This window comes from Portunus trituberculatus, chromosome 24 (genome assembly GCF_017591435.1).
Source record: "Portunus trituberculatus isolate SZX2019 chromosome 24, ASM1759143v1, whole genome shotgun sequence".
NCBI lineage: Eukaryota > Metazoa > Arthropoda > Malacostraca > Decapoda > Portunidae > Portunus > Portunus trituberculatus.
The window spans coordinates 17382511-17406988 of NC_059278.1; the positions used below are offsets into that span (position 1 = coordinate 17382511).

The 24478-nt window shown below is 40.5% G+C and overlaps 1 protein-coding gene and 1 long non-coding RNA gene across 6 annotated transcripts; one reads left to right on the forward strand and one right to left on the reverse strand.

Moving 5' to 3' along the window:
- The first annotated feature begins 1586 nt into the window (after positions 1–1586).
- On the forward strand, positions 1587–18975 carry LOC123508263 (protein NEDD1-like). Of its 5 annotated transcripts, none has more exons than XM_045261835.1 (13): positions 1587–1688; positions 2409–2517; positions 4394–4524; positions 5303–5422; positions 6728–6868; positions 7063–7292; positions 7672–7870; positions 10692–10768; positions 11099–11237; positions 11678–11834; positions 11965–12411; positions 16420–16571; positions 18666–18975. In XM_045261835.1, exons 1-13 carry the CDS (start codon positions 1602–1604, stop codon positions 18768–18770), a joined length of 2094 nt encoding a protein of 697 aa, XP_045117770.1. In that variant the 5' UTR covers positions 1587–1601; the 3' UTR covers positions 18771–18975. The 5 variants fall into 5 exon arrangements, with proteins under 5 accessions (XP_045117770.1, XP_045117771.1, XP_045117773.1 ...); XM_045261836.1 differs by having other exon boundaries at positions 11720–11834; XM_045261838.1 differs by having other exon boundaries at positions 1619–1695.
- LOC123508265 lies at positions 16420–23756 on the reverse strand. The gene is made up of 3 exons (XR_006675897.1): positions 23602–23756; positions 18653–18752; positions 16420–16532 (listed from the first exon to the last, which is right to left on the reverse strand). It is a non-coding gene; the product is annotated as an uncharacterized LOC123508265 (long non-coding RNA).
- Between the last annotated feature and the right edge of the window lie 722 nt (positions 23757–24478).

Consider the following 24478-nt stretch of genomic DNA (forward strand, 5'->3'; position numbering starts at 1 on the left):
CTGGTTACCCAGCCAGCCTTTCCCCTACGGAAAGAGCTCAGAGCTCGTAGTGGCCGATCTTCGGGTAGGACTGAGACCACATCACACACAACACACACCGGGAAAGCGAGGCCACAACCCCTCGAGTTACATCCTGTACCTATTTACTGTTGGGTGAACAGTGAATACTTAAAAAAAATGCTTGTTAGAAGAGCCATAGGACATGGAAGTATAGATGCGAGTAAGAGAGAAATCAATAGGCATGTGTGAAGAGAAAGGAAAAGCAGAGTGGAGGAGGGGGATGAGTGAGAAGACAACGCTAGAATGGTATCGGAGAAAGGACCGGCCTAGGCATGAAAGTTTTTATGATGGGACCTGCGTGGGGGAACTGCTGTTCAGATGTATAAGAGGGGATATGATAGTTATTTAAAATGTTCTCAGATACAAACTACATAGATGTGAGATCTTTCTTTACCTTAGAGGAGGGAAATAGGACTAGAAATCATGGCAGGAAGATTAGAAAGCAAGGCTGCAGGTTAGATATAAGAAAATATTTCTTTAGTCATAGGGTAGTAGACTTCTGGAATGCATTGCCAGAGAGGGTTGTAAATAGCACTAGTTTGACAATGTTTAAAAACAGATTAGATAAGCACTTAAATTTATTAGATTTATAATTATGTATAGCGCTGCATGATAGTATTTATAAGAAATTTACTATAGTTAAATAAGACATGATCCCCATGTATGGGGACCACAAATTGTAGAGGATCGATTTCGCTGCAGGACTTAGCCCTGTTAATGGGCCAAATATTTAGAATTAGTATATAATGTATTGTGTACTTGTAAGTGTATCTTTAAGTACTGATGACGAGGTCGCTGTGCGACTGATACAGGATAACCTAGATGGGCCCTGGTGGCCCTTTGTTATCCTATTATTTATGTTATGTTAGAGCCAGGACCAAGTCCCTGGAGGTGAACAGCAGGGTGTATAGGTGGAAGAATGGAGGAAGCAAGGTGTGTGAGGTATGCGGGAGGGGTGTGGATGAGACAATAGAACATTTGATGCTGGAGTGTGAGGGGTATGGGTGTGCAAGAGACATGATGTTAGGTGTAGTGACAGAAGAGATAGGAGTAGAAGCATGTAGTGAGATGAGAGAGAGGAATGCTAGGGAATGGATGGAGTACCTGCTGGAGCTGTGTGTTGAGAGACAGGTAAATGGTCGGGTGATTGAGGGTGTGAAAGATTTCTTAGAGAGTGCCTGGAGGGAACGTATGAGAATGATTGAAAGGCAGGGACCCCTCAGGGACAGGGATGGGGATGGGGAACAGGTGTGAATGTGATGAATGATGAGGGAGGGGGGAGGGAGGGAAAGCATTAATGCTTCAGACTTCCTGCCCCACTCTTCCATTTCCAGGTGTGTATGGGAGAACGCCGATTCAAAGGCTACACCGACAGCAAGTGTTGGGAGACTCCCAACTCAAGCTCAAGCTCAAGCTTGCGTCGTAAAACATCGTCTAATTCTAATATGTTTGATTAGATATATTGTGATTTAACTATATATATTTATTTGATATTTATTTATTATAAATCGTTGTGTATTAGTAGATTTGAAGAAAATAGCATGTTATTTTCACCGAGGTGGCGCCTGGCAAGACCGAGACCAGTCAGACCTCTTCACTTCACTTCAAAACAGACAGCTGAGGCGGAGGTAAGAGGTAAGAGAGATGAGGCGGAAGGAGTACCCGTCTTCTGTCTACTTTTCCTGGTAATTCCTTTATCTGTTAGCTCTCATTCTGTCCTCGCTCGCGACCAGATGCACGAACACAACCTGGTATTAGATCGCAATGGAGAACATGGAACTTTACGACCTTATTACTTGATTGTGAATGACTGAAGGACCCAAGGTGATCAATTCTCTCTGTTTTCATCACCTCTTTCTTACCTGGTGCTTGCTGTACTCACCTGTTCGTGCCATTAGTGCAGTGTTAAGGGTGGAGCGGTAATATAGCTAGTGTAGTTTGGAGAAGGGGGTAGTTAGTGGTAATGAGCTAACTACTGGTGGTTAGCTAATTAGTCTCGTCTGTTAGTGGTCGTCCCAGCTTGTGTGGTTATGTGTTGGTGGTTAATATACGAGTTTGTGTGGGTTAAAGGGTCGGATTATAAGGTAGATTGGTGTTGTGGTATATGTTATTGGTGGTTAGGTGGTCAGCTGTCATGTTTATTATGAATGATTCTTGTATAGCTTGAAATTAGTAGTTACTGGAATTTGAACCTAAATTTTCAACCAGAACCTGAAGCTAAGAGATCTTGGTGTCATGCAAAGTGTGTCCATTTCTGTGTATCTTGCTTTTTTTTTTTTATTGCAATTATTTATTTTTTTCAATAATTTTCTACTATTATTGAACGGGCAACTTTTTTTTATGAACAGGAAGAGGACGCCAGGATGGGGGAGAAGCTTTTGGCCACGAGTGGAGACACCATCAAGCTGTGGAATGCCTCTACCTATGCATTCTGTGAAGAGATTCCTTCTGAGAGTGGTAAGTTTGAACAATGAAGCTGCTTGGGAGATTTCAGGTGCCATATTGAGTATAGGTTGACCATTTTTATGAAGCACACCAACCTCTTACATTTACTGATCTATTTTATGTATAAGTGAAATTTGGTTACTACCCTGTGTTCCTTCACCTTATGTTGACCTACCCAACTATGTGTTCGTCAGAAAAGATCTTGAGTGTTTGATTTATGAACACTGTTGGTTTATGTCTATGTTTTACAGAATTCAATACATACTTCTTTCAGACTTAAACCTCTATGTACCAATTGTTTTTCATCCCTTGTCATATACTGCTGATGAAAATGCCAACCTTTTTTACTTTTTTTGTCGTGAGTTTTGTTCTGGTAAAGAAATTATTGTATTGGGAGACTAAACTTCTCTCATTTCAATGGGCTAATGATACACTGTGCAAGGATCTTCCACCCATTGATTGAGTTTATTTTAAGCTAGCCTATCATAGCCCTCACAGGTTATCTCACTATAGAATTAAACCTATGTGACAAGAAGGAAGCTAGTCCCTCCATTATAGCATTTTCCAGTATACCACTGTCTATACTTGGCTCATTCTAAACTGGCCATTCCAGTGTCGTTCTCTTCCTGTCTCTATATAAATTGGTGTATTTTCAAAATCATTCTAACTTTAGTTCCACATCATCATCAAGGTAAAAATCAAGGTATGTTTTCTGTATAGACTGGTGAGTCAGGTCAAGTGGAGGTGTCACGAAGGTTACACTCCCGTATTCATATGCTACATTTAGGATGGGGAGGAGACCTTTACACATAAAACCCCTTGATTTTTACTTCAATGGTGATGTGGAACAGAAGTTAGAATGATTTAGGAAATACACCAATTTATATAGCTATAAACAGAGGACAAGAAAGAAAGACAGAATAAAGGAGATGAAGCAGGGTTGGAGAATGAAGGCAAGCCTATGATCTATTGAGAAGTGGCATTGATGGGGAATCTGGTGGAACCCACACCCAACATCTAGAACAGCCACCCAAGCCTACCATGTTACAGCTCGTCAGGGCCCAGTGAGGCCAAAGCAATAAACCTCTGACAAAAGAAAGTAATGCATAACTATTCCTGCTATTTTGGAACTGTGCAGAACAGGGATAGCTAATTTTGCCATGATGCTAACATACTTAAGTGAGGCAACCAACCACCACACAGGTGCTTTATATTGTGGCTTTTCAGTGATGTACTCCTTGCCCATCAGCCAGCTATGTCACCAGCTGCTCTCCACCATTAAGGGATTCGTGTTCAATCTTGATTAGATATCAGACGATCATTTAGCATAAGAGACTTTAATACTTGGAATTTCTTATCACATAGTGTAGCCTCCTCTCAAAATGTCACTGTTTTATAAGGCATCTCTATCTTGGTGATATGTACTTTTTTCCAGTACTGCTAACTAGTTAGTTAATCAAATTGCAACTCAATCAGTATCTTTCTTTGGCCTGTTTGTGCATTTTCTGCTGCATATGTTGCACTCTCCTGCCTGGTATTATAGCATTGTCTTTGTGGTTGTTTACTTATTGCTTGGGGCTGGAGCAACAGCGGAATGTGGCTTCTACCTTAGTCAGGGAAGCCCACCAGCTGAAAATGCCTTGGAGTGCTGAGCTAGTAATGGAATGACAGTTATAGTATTAAATCACCACATTTTATAGAAATGTAAACAGAGAAATAGAGAAATATAAGGGATTGCCCTTTATGAACCTAGAATGCAAAATATATATATATATATATTTGCATTCAGAAAAGAAAAAATCAGTTTTCAGGAAAAAAACACTTTTGTTCAATGTGTATTTATCCTTGGACTAAAACCTCAGTATTTATCGTTTCATTCCTTTCCCAGGTCATGTGAGCAGACTGGCATGGAATCAGGATGGGCAGTGTTTGGCAAGCCTCAGTGACTCGGGGAAAGAAATCCACTTCTCGGCTATCTGTGGGAAGTCCAGGGCAAACATTGGTGTTATGCGAGGGATTGTAAGTTACCTGTTTGTGTGTGGTGGTGGTGGTGGTGGTTATTGTGCAGTCTTCCCTGTGTTTGTATGGAGTGTTGTTCCTTGCTAGTCTGTTCTTCTCTGTCTTCTGGCTTGTATTTTCAAACACTTCTGCACTTCCACCACTATTTCAAAAGGCTTTATTTACATTTGCATGAGTTTTTAAAGTATTTTTGCAGTTCTAGTGGCAGAATGACAAGATTTCTACATTATTAACTGTAGAAACACTATTGAAAACCCCGCTGATCATCTCTGGCCTTGGAAAATAGTTGTGGTGAGAGCAAAGTATTTCTGAATATGGGCTTCAGTCTCATCTCCATTCAACTCTCTCTCTCTCTCTCTCTCTCTCTCTCTCTCTCTCTCTCTCTCTCTCTCTCTCTCTCTCTCTCTCTCTCTCTCTCTCTCTCTCTCTCTCTCTCATCTGTGCAGTCCTTCCTTGTCTTACCTCGAATGATACTCAAATCTTTCCCTGTATATTGATGCATCGCTGGAATGTTAATGACGTCTAAGGAGAAAACAAGGATATGATAGTGCTATTCTAACTCACCAGTTGTTAATATATACAAATGTCAAACCATTACTTCTTATTCCACTCGACATTCATATTTTCACTCTTATTCTTACTGGCATTAACATTACTTCTACAGCGAGTATACTCTCATGTAACATTCCCAAGAAGCATACATTGAGAGGTTCACCCGAGTCACACCCCACATGAAAGATCTAACTCATGCTTTGCTCACACGGCTTGCACTTTACAGGAATCTCCAACATGTCTGGACTTTGCGTCACGCTGCTCACATTACCTGGGTGTTGGGAGTGCCTCGGGACTGGTGACTATCTGGAATGTCAAGTCTCATTCCAAGAAGAATGTTTTTGCAGTAAGTGTGGTGCAGGGTGTGTGGAGTGGCCATTGTGCTTATTGTTAGTTGTCAGGAAACCAGGGAGGGTATATGATTCATGATGCTGTGTGACTTGTTAATTGTTTGGTGTTGGGAGGAGATCAAGAAGTGAAGGGGAGTGATTTTATGTTGTTGGTTGTCGAGAAGCTATAGAGAGGTATATGATGTTGTGACTTGTTTATTGTTTAGTGTTGGGAGAAAAGAAATAGTTGAATGAGGCTCTTTGGTATTCTCTCTTATTACTTAGCATCATAGGAAAAAAATGTGTTGAATGAGGTTCGTTGAGGAAAAATAATGGTTGAATAATGCTTGCCAGGACAAAATGGGTTGAATGAGCTTTGTAGGATTGGTTCATTTATTGCTTAGACTCAGAGGAAAGCAAATGGGTGAATAAAGAAGCAGCCTTGTAATCGTTCCTATATTTACTGTTGAATGTCAGAGGAAAAACATAGGAAAAAATAAACCTTGGAACAACACAGTACCATTTGGCCCTCCCACAGAACTGCATCTTTCTCTTTTTGTACTAATGGTTTGAACACTCCCTCAGTCCAGGAATCTCAAATGCAATACAGAATAAAACCTGCAAACTGACTGAAAATGGTGACATAAGATGGTGCACACTAACAAACCATTTTATTCCTTTTTATACAAGTGCTTGGCATCTTCTGGTGTAAAGAGTGACAGTAAAGGAAATGTTTGTGATATACATGCACCTCTAGTTGTAAGATAAGGTTTTTCAGGTCTTGGGTTAATCTCTTACTTTTCTCTTCTTTGTATAGTTATCTTGCATATGGGAGAATATAAGTAACAATGGTAAGTGACAGTTTGCTGAAGTGTTATTAGTGTTGCATCAGCTTGGTATTTTAGTTTCCTAGTGCCATGTTCTCTGCAGGATAGTTGTAATTAGTGGATAGTGAGACATTTGCTTTGACACTTGTTTATTGCAAAATGTTTTGAAGTTTAGTTTATATTTGTGTTAGATATAACATTTTTAGTGTTTGATCATTTATTTATATTCTGAATCCAATGTTTAATATAGTGTTCAGGTATTTCATTAAGGTGTTTGTTTAGGGTGTGAGTGTTTGAATAAGTGTTGAGACGTCTTGCCTTTGTGTCAGATACCTTTGTTAGTTTTAGTGCTGATATTCAATGTAAAATGTTGAGATAATTTGCTGTCATGTTTGTTATTGCAGTGATATTTAATGTAATGTCATGGTATTTTGTTAACATTTGTTCTGGTGCAGTTCCAAGGCAGTTGTGTATCATATTGCTGCTTCCCCACAGCCCACCGACCAAGCCATCAACAGGATCGCCTTCAGCCTGAGTGACTCCCACATTGCAGCAGCTACCAAGAAGGGAACACTCTACATGCTCTCCGTCCTCAACAAACTGACTGCCGGCCCTTACAAGATCTTCAATAATCAGGTCCGTTCATGTCCTGTTGTGTTGTAGGTATTTGTGGATTTAATTCTGTATTTGATCCCAGCATTGGTGACTAAGTTGGCAGCCTTTTTGGAGGTGGTGCACTTCAGTGTGTTGATTGTTAAGTGGGTGAGTGTGCTGTGACAGTTAAGCAATAAGGTATCTGCTCAGTGGTGTTAATGGTCTCCTCGCAACAGGTGGTGACAGATCTGACCTACAGCAGAGTGAAGAAGTCCTTGCTTGGCTGCTGCTCTGAGGGAGGAGCCGTCGCCTTGTACGACACACACGCCAACAAGGTGGTGCATTCTTTCCCTGACGCCCATTCCTTTGCAGTCAACGCCATCTCCTTCTCCCCTGTCAATGAGTTCCTTATGGTCTCAGTTGGCTATGATAAGAAACTCTGCTGCTTCAATGTACAAAGCAAACAGTGGGTTGACTTCTCTTGTGGTATGGTAGTCTTGGTCCTTCTTTGCCTAGTGTCACTGCCATCCTGTTTATCATCTTGTTGCATCTTGTTGGGATATATACCATTTTCATTTTCAAGAGTATATATTTAGAGGAGTTCATCTTATAGCAGCCTGTCGAGGTACATGTGATATTTAGTCCTTGTAGTTTACTCTTAGTTTACTCATCTTAAAAGTGATACAAAAAGTTAATGGTGTCAGTGTTATATCTTTAATTATTCCCAAAGGTCTGTCATGACACTGCAGGCCCTCAAGACAGTCTCATAACCTTCCTTCCTTTCAAGTGTGTAGTTATATGTTCCAGTTTTAGAGGCTAGCATTGAAGCTGCCCTTCCTCCCCAGGCCTGTCATGACACACCGCAGCTCAGCACCGCTCACCAGCATCGCCTTCCTGAGCATGGGGCAGCTGGTGGCTCTGGGCACGATGACAGGAGAGGTGCTCATCCACGACATGCGTACCATCAACACTCCTCTGGCCACCCTGAAGGCACACAAATCTGCTGTCACCAATGTACTCCTGCAGCCCTCCATAAGGTCAAAGGTAATAATCAATAGCTTTCTAATGTTTCTGATTTTGCTAAACAAACTTCCTCCTCCACAGACTGTATTTCCCTGAGGAGGATTGTTAAGCTTTTTTGTGTAGAGAGCTTAACTTTGTTAGGTTAGCAGGCCTCTGTACCCTATAAAGTTTTTTTTTTTTTTTTTTTTTTTTCTGTTGTTCTGCTGAGCAGTTTCACTGGTAGTTTTGGTGTTCTTAAGCAACCCAGGTGTAGAAGGAAAATTCAGGATATAAAAGGTTCATATATTATGTACAAATTTACAAGTGCTGCCCACACACAATGTACAAAAGTACATACAGAAACGTGCTTAAAATGTTTGTAATGTCACTTGAGTTCACAGTCACTAAATTCCCGCAGCACACCGTTTCACACACACACACACACACACACACACACACACACACACACACACACCCTGCACTTCCCAGTCGCTTTTGCCGGAGCCCACTACAGCACCCAGCGTCAAGATGCTGACACAAGGGCGTCGGTCATGTGACAATTGAAATCTCAACTGGGGGTATTGTGTGTCATTCATTACATGTATTCTCGCTGGTAGTGATACCTAGATAAAATGCATCTTACTTATTGAGATAACAAATTATCCGAGTCAATCATGAATGCAACAAATCACTTGAATAAAGAAGCACCTGCAACCCCTTTTTAAGGAAAAGGCAAGGTCAGCATTCACACGTTGCACCACATTACGAAAGATTTCATCAGATTTCTATAATGGTTGATATACTTATGTACAATGGGTCTTACCTATCCTATGGCGGGTACATTGCTCGGTCACCTACCCGTCACATCCTCGGGATGTAACTAGAGACATACCTAACCATGTTTATGTGGGTTGCAAAGGAATATTCCCAGTGTCTTCCTGCTGTTGATGGAGCCTGGCTTTAAGGACATCATATAATGAAGTAGCTCCATTATGGAGCAAGTGTAGAGTGCCTTAAAGGCACAAATGACACTTTGATCCATCGACTGAATTAGGGATGTAGTGTTAGGGGACAGAAACTCTATCTGCACCCCATCATTTTGCAGGTCCGTTGCATGGCCTCCTGCACAGTCCATGAAGAGAAGGACCTTAAAGGGGAAGCCCTTTTCAGCCAGATACAGCTTCACCTGGGAATGAAGCAATGGAGGAACCATTCGTGGATCAGAGCTTTTGTTATCCAGGCCTTGGGGTTATACATCCAGTACACAGGCAGTAGAGCCTTATTTTTGTTTTTTAATACCCAAGGATTTTTGGCTTTACAAATAAGGCCTGGCTTAAGCATAAAACCTACAGGATTGCCACACATGATGAGAATCACATGGTCCTTGTGGGGCTTGGAGCCTGGCCTCTTCACTTCATCTTTGAAGAGGAATGTACGCAAAGGCATCCTCTTCCAAAAAAAGGCCTGTTTCATCCATGTTTAAAACTTGGTCAGGGAGGTAGCTTCCCTCACTGATGAGGTTAGGAAATTCTTCCTCTATGTAACAACGAGGAGCATCGTTGTCAGCAGAGGAAGCATCACCAAACAGAGGCGCACGCTTCTGAGGCCGTATCTTTTAAATATTTTGAACCAGCCTTTGCTGGCTGAAAACCCTCATCCTCGAGGAAGCGAATCACTCCTGGCAGCGCTACTGGCTTGAGGTTCGTCAGGTTCATCAGCACCTACTTCAGTCTCTTCATCGTTGTCATCAGGCAAGATTTGGTCGTAGAGAGCTTTGGCCTTTGTCCTGATCATATTAGTGTCTAAACTCACTGTCTTTTTCCTGCTATCAGCAATCCACAATGCTAATGCAGCTTCCATTTTCACAATTCTCACATTACGCAGAGTTGCCACACATTTCGCTTCTTTATTGAAGGTTATTGAAGCAGTTTTGTGGATGTTTGCTTCGTCTTTCTTGATGTACCGCACTGTAGATTCATTCACGCCATAATGGCATGCCGCAGAGGCATAACTTCTGCCCTTCACTTTTTCACATCATCTTCCTCTTGGCCTCACTAGAGGAAGCTTTTGCAGGGGCACAGTGCTTAGGTGGCATTATAAGGGCTTAATGAGTCAATATTTAAAAAGTTATCGCGAACACATCACTAAGATACAGTCACAAGACAGTAAACAGAGACTGGCGAGATGTTGGGTGAAGCTGCGATGATGCACATCCAATCAGCTCACGGGATAAATCCACTCTTGCTCTCATTGGTTGATCTCACGCCGGGAACCAATCACGTGCCTTGTATGAGTGCCCGTGGGTATATACAAAGCCTCAGAGTCAACTCATCTCTTTGTTTGGCAAACTGGGAAACCTCCTATCTCACGCATTAACATGAAACAATGTGTTTTTCCGCATTATGGCTGCTGATATGGCTGTATTTTTTCATTTTTATCTTTTGATGAATATTTTTGAAAACCCCGCGATGCACTGAGGCAGTGCGACGCGAACTGGGAAGTGGCGGGGGAACACGTATATAAAACCCGCGAAACAGTGAAGCCACGAAACTTGAACTGCGAAATAGCGAGGGAACACTGTAGTACCTAAAACAATGTACAGAGTTTTTTCACTGAATCTCTGTATGCATCAGGAGGTTTCAGGTTATTTTGCAGTGCTGAACGTATGTTCTTTAAAATCTGACAATTTTCTTGTTTTTCCTGAAAGGTCGCACAGGTCAGGAAGTAACACAGCCTCACTCAGCCAACAGAGGGAAGGGCCACACCACCACTCACTTTGGAAGTTGTAGGTCACCTGGAAGTGACTGTGTATCTTTACTAATTACACATGCTATTAAACTTAACAAGGTGATTCTCCCAACAGAGTTCCAGCAACAGCAGGAGTGGGCAGAGGAGCGGTGCAACGTGTTCCATGCCTGTTCCCTCGCAACGGCCAGTGAAGTAAGAGCCTTCTAGGAATTGTTTAAAACAGTTTTGGAGAAATGGTTGAGTTAATATTGTTTTACTTGCTTAGCACACTAATTTAGTTCTATATATTTTCTGTCCATTATTATAAGTTGTATGAAGGAGTTTATGAATTTATGAATGACTAAAACAATATAACCTTTCTGTAATTTTGTAATAGACACTTCCACTTGTTGGAAAGAAAATTGCTTGCATAAGAGTATATCTAATCAAATAACAGAAGCACATATGCTCCAGACATTCATTAAAATTGATATTGCTGACACCATTATTATGTGTTGGTTCATGGTCACCTTTTTTGCACAGGTCCTGTTCTGACAACCCCAGTACAATGAGTCCCGAGATGGAGGCCAAGCCGGAGTCTGTGCCTGAAACTGGTGCCTTCGATCTTAGTGTTTTTTCACCAGTCAGGGACACAAATCTCCCCAGCCACGTACAAGTGCAGGTGGGTACTTCAATCCCATTTTCTTTGACATGCCTTTAGTTTCTGAAAATGTTATGAGAAATTTAACTGAACTGTGCAATTTTTCCAGCCTGTTTTTACGTTAGTGGTCCACAAGATTAATCCCTTTTCACAGTGTGAGTGATGGGTGTGTATGAGTGTGGTGCTTGGGTTGCCCTGTATGGGACTACTGGGCTGGTTGATAAAAAAGAAACGTTAAAATTGTATGTAATTCTAAAGTTTCCAACAGAAATAAAAGATGTAACTAGTGATATATAGCATTGAGATGTAGCAAGTGATGATTTTGACTGGTACCTTCCTAATAAGCATAATTAGATTCATTGGCTTCTGCATTCACTTAAACACAGGATTCTAATTGATAGGGAACAAGTTACAGTTTGTTGATAGAGCTTCAGTTGTGCTAGAAATGCTTCCTCTCACAGGTTTCTGAGGGAGACACTCTTAATAACATCCCTGACTTCAAGATTGATGTCCCAGTGGAGAGTGCCTTCCTCCAGAGTCTGCTTTCTCCCGTCCGCACCACAGACCTGCACAACAACCATCACTCACCCTCAGCCCACCACATGGACATCAATGAAGGTTTTAATTGCTATATCTTTGAATTATTATTATGTGGTTTTCATGTTGGTACACTTCTAACCTTCATGATGCTATGTATTATCACTATTGTTCTATCCCTACACTGCTAATTACCACTTCTTGGTTTCAGACAATCTACTGTCCCCAGTTAGAGACACTACCATCAATGCAGGGAATGAAATTGCCTTGGAATCACCCATCCTGCAGCTGAAGTCCCCCTCTGCCATGGAGATGAGCCCCACTCCAACAGACATCACTGACAAGGAGAACATTGAACCCTTAACTGCTGTGGCCAAGGATCAGAGCCCAGCAACACAGCAAACAGACAGTAATGTGCCATCACCAGCAACCCACAGCCCTGCAACACTTGAAGACAGAAACAGAAGCAAGGGAATTAACTCCTCCATTTGGATCTCTCCAGCCCCACCAGTGAGCATTCCCTTCACTACTCCATCCAGGATCAGTCCACCCAAGAAGAGACAACTGCTGCGGCCTGTGCGAGCTTCTGATCTTGCCCCAAACACTCCAACGCAGCTCCAGACTGCTGTTGATGAACCTGCTCCTGCTGCTGCTTCAGGTGATGACTTTGTACTGCATCAAGTTGTGGTTTACATAATGGTGCACTGAGAAAGTAGTTCATTAGTTTTGGTGGAGGAATGAGGAATGTTCACCCATCTCTCACTCTTGACTATATGGGCATGTCTTGACAGCATGCTAGAAATCAGTCATATTTGCCAGTCCTCCACCCAAAGTAACTAATCTTTATCTTGATGCTACAAGTGGCTTGGGATTGCTCCAGAGCAAGGCCTTTTGATTGGCAACTTCTGTAAAAGACAAGTAGAAAAAAAGAGCAATATACTGTTCACTGACTATCCCTACATCTAGCATGCCACATTTTTCCCAGAAACTTCTTCACAGCCTTAATCATACTTTCACTTGCCTCTCCACACAGTCCCAGCAGCAGCACCATCTCTTCCTGTCTTCTCCACTCTTTCATCCCTATTATGCCCTAAGTCAGAATCACTTGCATCATCTCCTCTGGTCTCTCTCATACCTCACACTCCAGCACCACATCCTCCACCAACTCGTTCTCTGCCAGGTCACACATTTGGCACACTTTGTTGTGGGACTTGACCACCTGTAGTTCCACATCCATACACTATACCTTAGCTGGGAATAGAAGATCACCGAAGCTGGCATCATTCCACCTTTCATACATTGGGGCTTCCTTTTTCCTTGTACTAACTATTCCAGAGTACTCTTTCATTCCATCTCAATTTCCCATGTATTCAGTCAGTCCCACCCACTTCACCTCTTAGACTGTCTATCTCACTCTTCCATTTCCTCACATCCCATTCAGTTACCACTCTGCCTCCTTGTCACAATCCTTTCACGCATTTTGATTTTTATCCCCCATCCCCCCATGCAACTTGTAATCCATTCTTGTCATTCTCATGCACCTCTTCCTCCATTTGCTTCTATTTTCATTCCACAGATACACCTTTCTGGCTGTTCTTTCATCATCCATTCTCTCCAAGCTAATCTTGTACCTAAGTGTCACTATTATTAGTCTTAACCTGAAAGTGCTCCATCCCATATTTACCTCTCAAAACTTTTAATGCTGTGTACTTTTGTGCATTCAGTGCTATTCTAGCTATTCTATTCTGCTCCCACTTCTAACTTGTCAACTTTGCTTGATTCCATGCAATCACATTGTGCCCAGTACTAGGCACAGTCACGCTCTTCCACATTTCTCTCAGCACATCATATTTAGTTGCTCTCATTCTTGCTGCACTCCCCAATATGACTTGCCCACATACTTATATTCTTGTGCCTGCTTCAACTCATTCTCTCCAATTCTCCATACCACATTACTTTCATCCTCTGACCTATTCACTATCATTACATTACTTTTTCCTCATATACAAGCTGACAAGGATTGGTCACAATATGCATCCTTGCCTAACTAACTCTTTATCCAGTCTGTATTTAGCTCTCATGTCAACATAAATGCTATGCATTATGTTGATTATCTTTCCTAAGACTCTGCTTAACATATTTCTCTGTCCATTCTGTCATATGCTTTCTCTGTATCCAGAACACCTTTCTGTCATATGCTTTCTCTGTATCCAGAACACCTAAGTATATAGTTTACCTTCATCCTTTATTTTCCTCTCAGCCAATTAATTCACCACTAACATCCTCGGCTCTCTTGTTGACGCAAAAACCATTCTGTTCTTCACCTAACACTCATTTTTCAGTCCATTTACACAATCTTTCATTCAGTATTGCACTTAAAACTTAATCTGTATTTATCAATGCAATCTGCCTTTAGCTCTTGCTTTTCTATCCTTCCTTATGCAAGTCACTTTACATTCTTGGCACTCTTTCCTCCTCCCACACTGATTAAAGTACCTCAGTCATCCTGTCAGTCACTACCTCCCCACTGTTTTTATACATCTCGTATGGTATCCCATCTGGCCTTACTGCCTTCCATTCTACTCCCTTTTCACATATCTCTCCACCTCCATGCTGATTTTATCATTCAGTTCATCCTCTCCAGTGTCACATATCCTTCTATCACACCACTTCTTCCCAGAGCTATCTCATTGTTTCCCTGATTCATTCCTTCTCTGTTATTATAACTTCACCATTCACATTCAGACTCTCCACACCAACATTTCCTGACATTCTCACCTCTCATGAACTTGTACCACTTACAGCCGTCTTCCATGCCTTCCTCTCAAAGATTCAATCATATTCCTTTCACATTTTACTTTAGCCTTTATTACAATTTGCCTTTTTGTTTCACATACCCTGCTCTTGCATTTTGTCATTCACCTTCCAAGTCTGTTGTTTCACTTATGTTGGCTCTGCATTCCAGTACTCATTGTCTGCCTCATCACTTGCATGTTTTTTTTTCTCAACCATCTGCACTGTCTACTCATTCTTTCTTGCTCCTTCCTGGCCTCTCTAATTTTATCATTCCACCATAGTTTACGTTCTCTCTTCTGACCACTCTCACAAAACGTATCTGTTTCTCAGCAGCACTGCATATTAACAAAACTTATCTGTTTCTCATGAACCAGTCTCATTCAGGTGCTTCACATCATGCACACTTACATCATCCCATCTTCTCTCACTCAGATCTACTTGAAAGTTCTGCCACCCTACATCTCTTTCTCTACTTGCTTTCCTTACCTGTCACTCTCACTTCACTCCCACCCTGCATCAGGCACTCCATAACCAGCATATTGTGGTCAGATATAATATCCACCATATCCTCCTCATTTATCTAATGTGGCAGTTTCACAAATTCTTCCATTCACCACTCTTCAGCCAAAGTAACATTCTCAAACTCCATCTCATCCACAAACTCCTTAAGCATTATTCACCATTCCTGTATCTGCATTCATATCACCCATCACAAGCATTCTTTCCTCCTATCAACTCTTTTCATGTCATATATGTATACACTATAACCACCACCATCTTCTCTGTTCTACCATGCTCACTCCTACATTCTACTCTAACTGCTTTCACACTTCCCTACATCAATTTCCTTTATTTTCAGTCCTCTTCCTTTAATGTAGAGTAAGATTATGCTTCCTCCCAGTGTCTCCTGTGTCTTGAGCCCCTTTCCTATCTTGACATACATCCCTCCATTTGTACACCATCTCTCAGGCAATTTCCACTTACTTATTTCCTTGCATACATCCTCAAACTTCACCACACCCCATCCTCCCATCCTTTCTCATTCATACAGGCAGTCTTCACACATTCACTTGCCTGATCAGTTTCCTCTCTTCCGTGTCTGCCATCATCTGCTGGTCCTCCTCATCAGGCCGCCCCCACACAGCAACTTCCTTAGCCTCATCTACTCAGCCAGTTCCAGCTTTTGGTTCCTGTCAGGGTTGAGGTAAACCCCATCTCCTCCATAGAATCTATCTTGGTCCATCTCTCTACAGAACTTCATTATCCTCATATACACCATAGTGAGGTGAACTTCATTATCCTCATACATTTTCCTGATCACTTGTACATCTCCATCTTCTATTTGTACATGTTCCAACAATTTAAATGATTTCCTCCCATTCACTGTGTCGTATGCTGTCTCTGGGTCTGTACTTCTATCAACTCTTTCAAAACAATGAACTCTTTCAAAACAATGCATGTGTCTAGTCTAGACCTCTTCTAACTGACTTAAATCCACTTTGCTCCTCCCCTAAAATCTTTACTTCTATCTTTGTCATTATCTTATTGTTCATCACCTAACCAAGTACACTATAATATCATTGCAATGGGTCTATAGCTTCCTATTTCTTTCTTATCCAGTGTTATCCTGCTTTTCTTCCAATCTAATCTTAAACACATCCCCCATTCCCCTTTCTCTAAACAATGAAACTACACTTAATTAGGTTCTCTCCTCCATATTTGATTAACTTATCTACAGTCCTGCCAGTTCTACTGGCTTTCCCTTTTTTAATGGTCTTTAGAGCTAAGTTATGTCCTGTTTATTTATCTCAATCCTTTTCATATTCCTCTCAGCCTTCATTGCTACTAACAACACTGGCTCTTCTTTCAGATGTCCCTGCTGCCAGTAATGGAGTCCCTCAGCTGCAAATTGACTTGATTCGCAGCTGCATGGTTGACGTGTTGGAGGAGTTCCAGGACGACATGAACAGCAGACTGATGCACCTGCAATATATCATCACCAAAAAGTTTATTCAGCAACAGGTAATTTAGTATTCATTCATTCCTTATATGTATCTTATAGTCAAACCACGCTCTGGAGCCACTTTGCCAAATCAGCCCCAACACACATGACTTCGTCACCTATTTACTAATTATTCTTATGTTTTATTTCCCATTAAATACTTTTTTAGATTCAATAAGGATTTGTAGTGTTATGAATGCACTGTAGTATCGTAATATAGATAATAACAGTTAGTATACATACATACATAAATAGCACGACACGTGGCAACGCTATTTTGCGGGGTTGTCAGGTAGGTCTGGGAAGGCAGGCAGGTCAGGGGTTGGGGATTAAGGTGGGTCAGGGTCATTCATTTATCACCTGGCCACCCACCCAGCAAGATGGAAGGAAGCGTCACGAATCGTGGTGGACCAATACACAGCCGAGAGAAGGAACTTATATACAACGTTTATAACTACTTCTTAGAACCTTGACTTATACCTCAGTGGTGGTGTGGAAAATAAGTCGAAAGCAGAATAGGTATCTTATATTATTTAGAAAGTTTTTTGGGAATTTTCTTTACCCTTTTCTACAAAATTATGCAGAGAGAGAGAGGTGGTGGGATGGTGTAGGCTTAAAAGGGTCAGGCGATCTCTAATCCTTTTTAATTGCCCTAGTACTGGGAGAGATTTGGCAACGCTGTAGCTGGGAAGTCCCCTTTTCTGACCCCACCCACAGTGACTCCAGAGCGTGGTTTGACTATAGACCCAAAGCATCTGTGTAGCCTTATTGATTTTTCAGTCCATAGTTCAGTCAGCCTGTCTCTCTTTCCTCAGTGCTGTGATATTATTGCATGAGTGAGTAATGGATTGCAAACCTACATGTCTTACTTTGCATCATGCATGGGGAAAGAAGATGCATACTAGTGCATGGCAACAATCCATTGTTTTTATTACACTTACTTTGGGAAATGTACACATTCTCATCAAGCATCTCTGCCCTTATGCCTCTTGCATGGCACCAATCCATTTTTGTTACCCTTCCTTATTTTGGGAAATCTACACTTTCTCATCAAGCATCTCTCTGCCTCCACAGCCTCATATTTTAACATGTAAGATTCTGATGGCTAAAATTTACACAAGTGAGGCAAACTGGAATAAATTTTGTCTTAATATGCTACCTGATTTTTAGTCAAGTGCTTCTGTAGAGCACGAGACACCACACCACAAAATACTAATCCGTGGGATCTGTTCCTTGAGCTATCTTCATGTAATAGTGTGTCAGAAAGTTCCATCCATCATGGAACATGCTTACTATTTTTGTGGTGGGTTGTCTCACTCTCAGGAAGACTTGAAGTTTGAAGCTAGACATCAGTCATATTATAACAGGACTTCTATTCCAATTTGCTGTTATATTTCACAAGTCTTCTTGATTTGAAACATGTAGTCACTTGCTTTGTTAGCCTCCCACATTATGAGAAATTTTTACATGGAAAGTGTGTGTGTGCATAAATCAAAGATATCTAAGGGTAAGGGCTTGATAAGAAAGTACACGTTTCTTCAAGCATAACCTGTGACTAGTGTTGCCATAGTAGTGACTTTCCTCGTGCAGTTTTTCCGTGATGCTTACAACAGCAAAGTAAGACATGCAGTTTGATGAACAAGAACACATGTGAAATGAGCCTATTGTAAAAGTAATGTTTCTCGTCCCTCACCTCTTAACTTGTACAGTATTTGCTTGGTTTCTTTGATTATTTGATAGAAGAATGCTGTATTGTATTAAGAGTGTTATGAAGAAGTGTTTGTCACAATCCAATAAATAAAGTTGGCATCAAGAAGAAAATTGATGTACATGATGAGATTGGACGTGGTGGTGGTACATAGGAAGATTGGTAGGTAGTTTTCACTCCAAAATTTTGCCACACCTGCTGAAAATTTAGTTAGATCATTTATGGTTTTAAGACTAATGATCTGTCTTTGGCTTGATTTTTATTTTTTTTTTTTTCAAATGATCGAAAAAAGCTTAAAGGATATTGTACAAAGAAAGATAGAGGGAAGAGGAACAACACTTGTATATGTGAAGGCAGTTCTTGTGTGTGGAGCATAATAATGACAACACTCACTTTGGTTTTGCAGGAACTGATGGAGAAGTTGCACCAGCAGTACTCCCTCAACGAAGAGGTCATGAAGGAGAATGAGAGTTTGCGGCAGCAGCTGGCTCGCCTGCAAGCAAAGTACTAATGAAGCCACGTGTGTATGTGTACTCAAGTAGAGTACTAGAAGGAATTTTGCATTTATTTTGAATGCCTCAAAAGAATTTTCAGCTCCTGATTGGAGTTGGATTTTTAACTATATGAAGAGCTTTCATGTTTATTTTATTTACAAATTAATGTATATTTGTGTATATTAAAAAATATTTTACAAAATAAAATGGTATAATATGCATGCAATATGAGTTTATCATGATAAACATTTGAGAATTTGGAAAGCACAAGGTCTACTTACAGCAGCAGTCTCTGTCCAGCAACAGCAAATACTTGACATTATTTGGCAAAATTATACTTCAGGGTGTGACCTTACACCTTCCTTTGGTTCCACGCCCCCTGTATCATGACATTTTCTTTGTGTTCTCCATCAAAAGACACTAGAACACTAATGGCCATCAAAGGAGATGAGAACACAAGCTATTTATGCTCATAAACACAGTCCACTCAAGGTGCCAGTCTGTAAACCTCTGTGTGTTATTCACCACAGTAATCTGCTGATCACCCAGCCAGCCTTCCCCATTATGGAAAGAGTTCAGAGCTCATAGACCGATTTTCATGTAGGTCCAAGACAATACCACACCGGGAAAGCGAGGCCACAACCCCTTAGTTACATTCCGTACCTACTTGCTGCTAGGTGAACAGGGAACTTGAGAGGCTCACCCATTTGCCTTGTCGCTCCTAGGACTAGAACCCAGGCTTTCTCGGTTGTGAGCTGTGCCCGCTACCCACTACCATATGTAGTGGGTCTTGGGATGTGGGGTGGGTGGGTGGGTGCGGGATGTATGTGTGTGTGTGCGTGTGTGTGTGTGTGTATGTTGTGTGTGTGTTGTGTGTGTGTGTGTGTGTGTGTGTGTTGTATGTTGTGTGTGTGTGTATGTTGTGTGTGTGTGTTCACTGGTTTACTGTTTGATCTGCTGCAGTCTCTGACGAGACAGCCAGACGTTACCCTACAGAACGAGCTCAGAGCTCATTATTTCCGATCTTCGGATAAGCCTGAGACCAGGCACACACCACACACCGGGACAACAAGGTCACAACTACTCAGATGTGATTTACATCCCGTACCTACTCACTGCTAGGTGAACAGGGGCTACACGTGAAAGGAGACACACCCAAATATCTCCACCCGGCCGGGGAATCGAACCCCGGTCCTCTGGCTTGTGAAGCCAGCGCTCTAACCACTGAGCTACCGAGTGTGTGTGTGTGTGTGTGTGTGTGTGTGTGTGTGTGTGTGTGTGTGTGTGTGTGTGTGTGTGTGTGTGTGTGTGTGTGTGTAAGTAAGTAAGTAAGTAAAGGTTTATTGCCCTTAGATTACAAGTATATTGTTGAATACAATGAAACTGACTGTGGCACAGCCTGTCAAGCCGAAGCTTCCCGACAGACATGATCATGCATTATTAGATTTGATGTTTACAATTTAACACTTAGCTAGAGCATATAATAGTAATATTACTTATAATAACTAATAATATGAATAATAGTTATTATAATAATAATAATAATAATAATAATAATAATAATAATAATAATAATATATATATACACACATATATATATACACATACATACATACATATACCTACCTACATACATACATATAAATACACACACATATACATATACATACACACAAATGCACATACATAAACATATACATACACACACATATACACACATATACCTATACATACACATACAAGTATATATACATACATACACATGTACATATACATATAAATCTACACACACATACACATACATACATATTCATATACATAATGATAATACCATACCAGAAAACAAATACAAAGAAAGTATGGTCTTATTTATACAAGGTAATATAAAAATCAGGAATGGGCAAAATGATGTAACTGTAGTAGGATTTGACATTGTTATGCATGTTATTAACTATTTTGATTATTATATAAATATGTTTTCACAGATTTTTTAAAAGTGGATAAATTACCACTATAAAGAAGAGTTTTAATTTGTAAAGGTAATGAATTCCATATTTGAGGACCGGAGTAAAGTACACTGTACTTAAAGAGAGTTGTTCTGTACTGTGGGCATATAAGATTGACATTATTACCTCGAATGTTGTGAGATGTGTTTACCAGACTAAAAGGCTGACCTCCACAATACTGGGTAAGGTACTTGTAAATCATTAACAGTAAGAAATATTTATGAATGTTTATAAAAGTAAGAAAATTTTGTGTATATATTATGTTTCTTGTTGATTCAAACCTATTCATATAAAAGATGCATCTAAAAATTTTATTCTGTGCTATTGATATTTTTTTAACAAAAGACTGCCAAGTACATGCCCAAGTTGATGCACAGTAAGTGAGGTGGGGATAACAGAGTGTGTAATAAATACTAGTGAGGGATTCAGCTGTGAGGTTATTTCGAACTCTATACAAAATACCACACATCTTTGATAATTTCTTCGTAATAAAAGAAATCTGTTCATTCCAATTCATATTCTCATCTATATAAACGCCCAAAAATTTTGTAAACTTTACTCTGTCTAGTGTGTTTCCTTCAATGGTTACAGGTGAAATGTTATACTGAACTGAGCGATTATGAAAAAATATATAATTAGTTTTGTGATATTCAAACTTAAATTATTGATTTTAATCCAATGATTGATTTTTTCTAATTCTGAAATCAAATTTATATGAAGATCATTGATATTAACGTTGTTTATTAGTAGATTTGTGTCATCAGCATAAATGGTGTATTTAAATTTAGGGCTTACATTGACAATGTCGTTTATATAGACGAGAAAAGAATCGGCCCTAATATTGATCCTTGAGGTACACCCTTATTGACAGCATTGAAAGAAGAATACGTGGAGTTGCAGTATACAGCTTGTGTCCTGTTGGTCAAATAACTTTCAAACAATTTTAAAGGAGTACCTCTTACACCATAGTGACTAAGCTTACTCAACAGAGTTTTATGATTCAAAGTATCGAATGCTTTAGATAAGTCTAAGAATACTCCTATTACATGATGTTTTTTTTTCTAGGTATTGATATACATTAGAGGTGAACTGTAAAATAGCTGTTTCTGTGGAACGACCTGCCCTGAATCCGTGCTGATAGTCTGTGAGTAGATTATTATTTTCAAGAAAATTAACAAGACGGGAAGTAATAACTTTTTCAAAAATTTTGCTGAACGCTGGAAGAATTGAAATGGGCCTATAATTTTTAACATCAGATCTATTTCCCGATTTAAGTAATGGAATAACTTTAGCTTTTTTTAGTGCATCAGGAAAGATGCCAGTGTGTGTGTGTATGTTGTGTGTGTGTGTATGTTGTGTGTGTGTGTGTGTGTGTGTGTGTGTGTGTGTGTGTGTGTGTGTGTGTGTGTGTGTGTGTGTGTGTGTGTGTGTGTGTGTGTGTGTGTGTGTGTGTGTGTGTGTGTGTGTGTGTGTGTGTGTGTGTATGTATGTATGTATGTTGTGTGTGTGTGTGTGTGTGTGTTCTGAATGAGAGAGAGAGAGAGAGAGAGAGAGAGAGAGAGAGAGAGAGAGAGAGAGAGAGAGAGAGAGGTGGAGGGGGGGAGGAGGACGTTGAAGAAGATACGAGAAACGGATGGGGACAAAAGGAGAAAGGGGACGGGGAGAGAAAGGAAGAAGACCTATGATACACATCGAAGCAGTTCTAACCAATGACAGCCGCTATGAAAAAAAGGATGACAGATTTCACTTTGGCTAGAAATATAGGTAGGAAAACTGCACCACTTAGGGAGCCGGCTGTCCATAACCATTACAACTGATCTTACCCAACTGCCGTACTCTACTCTACCTCAACCACTTCTCTGTAATGCATCAGGAACTTTCTATATTAAATAAATTACTTACAGAATACTATCGCAATTAAACTACTAATCAGCCTTTACTAATCAGAATTTATTTATCACCCAGTTTATTTCAACCTGACCTATCACAATTATATCTCAAACGAGTAATTCATGGTTAATATTCATTCAAGTAAGCACAACCTGACACTTCCAGAACACATACAGTAATTGGTACGACAATGATCCCAAGCGAACAGCAATACACAAGTTGGGAGAGAATGAATACCGTTTCGTCCATCAGAGAGAAAGACAAAGACAGACCGAGGTGCAAAGTATTATATAAACTTTACAATCGTCCGTCCATCACCCACTCTGCTAGTCCACCCCACACCCAGACCTTGCCCAAACCACATCCACACATCCATCCACTCTTTCAACCCGTCCTCCACCTTCACATTTAAACACCCAAGCTACAATACACCCAGGTACTTATTTATCCACTTCCCAATATCCTTTTCCTCCACCGCCATATCACCAACACCAAACCACTCGTAATCCTCCACCCTCTCCTCCACCCTGTCACCACCACTCCACTAATTATCGTTATGAGTTTTGAATACTATGGAATGCATAACAAAAAATAGACAAATTAGTATACAAAGTAGTAATGTAGATAACTGTGTACTGCTAGACTAATGATTAGGTTGGAAGATTCGTCAAAAGAGTGAAATGAGGATGGAGGGGAAGGCAGTGGATGAAAACATGTACGCTGTAATGAAGTCGTTAGCCATTAAAAGCCTTCAAGACATCAAAAATATAGAAATGTGGATGGCAGATGGATACAAACGAACATATTGTATACGTGAAGTGCCACGTGTAGATTTCCTTACATCATACAAATGTTTTATCACCAATTCTTCTCTTTACTACCCTCAAAACATGTCACCGTGTAATATATTATGAAATACGTAGATTTATATACACACATACGCCTTACTCACCTGGATCTCCTGTCACTGATGGATACGATTTCCCTAGCCACTCTAGACGCCAGCAGGAGACACCTTCACGAGACCTCACAGCTGCCTTCGTCTTCATTTGCCGGCCGGAAGCACGACGCAGTGTCAAGGGAGCCGGCGAGGTGGTGACTGACGTGGCACAAGGAGGCGCATTGGAACTTGGAACGCTTCGAACTGAAATATGATCTTGTGAAGCGGTTTGGCGGCTGACTTGAAAATAAATAAATAAATAAATATATATATATATATATATATATATATATATATATATATATATATACTTATAAAATAATATATATATATATATATATATATATATATATATATATATATATATATATATATATATATATATATATATATATATAGAGAGAGAGAGAGAGAGAGAGAGAGAGAGAGAGAGAGAGAGAGAGAGAGAGAGAAAATCACGGTAACTAGCTCTCTACACCTACACTGCCATTATCTCTCTCTCTCTCTCTCTCTCATAACCACTACATCACCACCCCTATTTATCCCCACTATCCTTCTCTCTCTCTCTCTCTCTCTCTCTCTCTCTCTCTCTCTCTCTCTCTCTCTCTCTCTCTCCTCCCTCCTCCCTTTCCCTCTCCCTCTCTCTCCTTCCTCTCACCCCCATATAGCATTGTCTATGATCAAGAAATTTTCACAGAGAAGGAGATACTGCTGGTAGAGGAGGGGAGGAGGAGGAGGAGGAGGAGGAGGAGGAGGAGGAGGAACTTACATAACCCCTTGATTCTTTATAGGTCCCAAAATTAAGTAGTAATATTTAAAGGGATTTATTAAAGATTCCCCTAAAAATATCGGGTTCTCTGTTTCTCCCGTTTATTGTTGTGGACTTGAT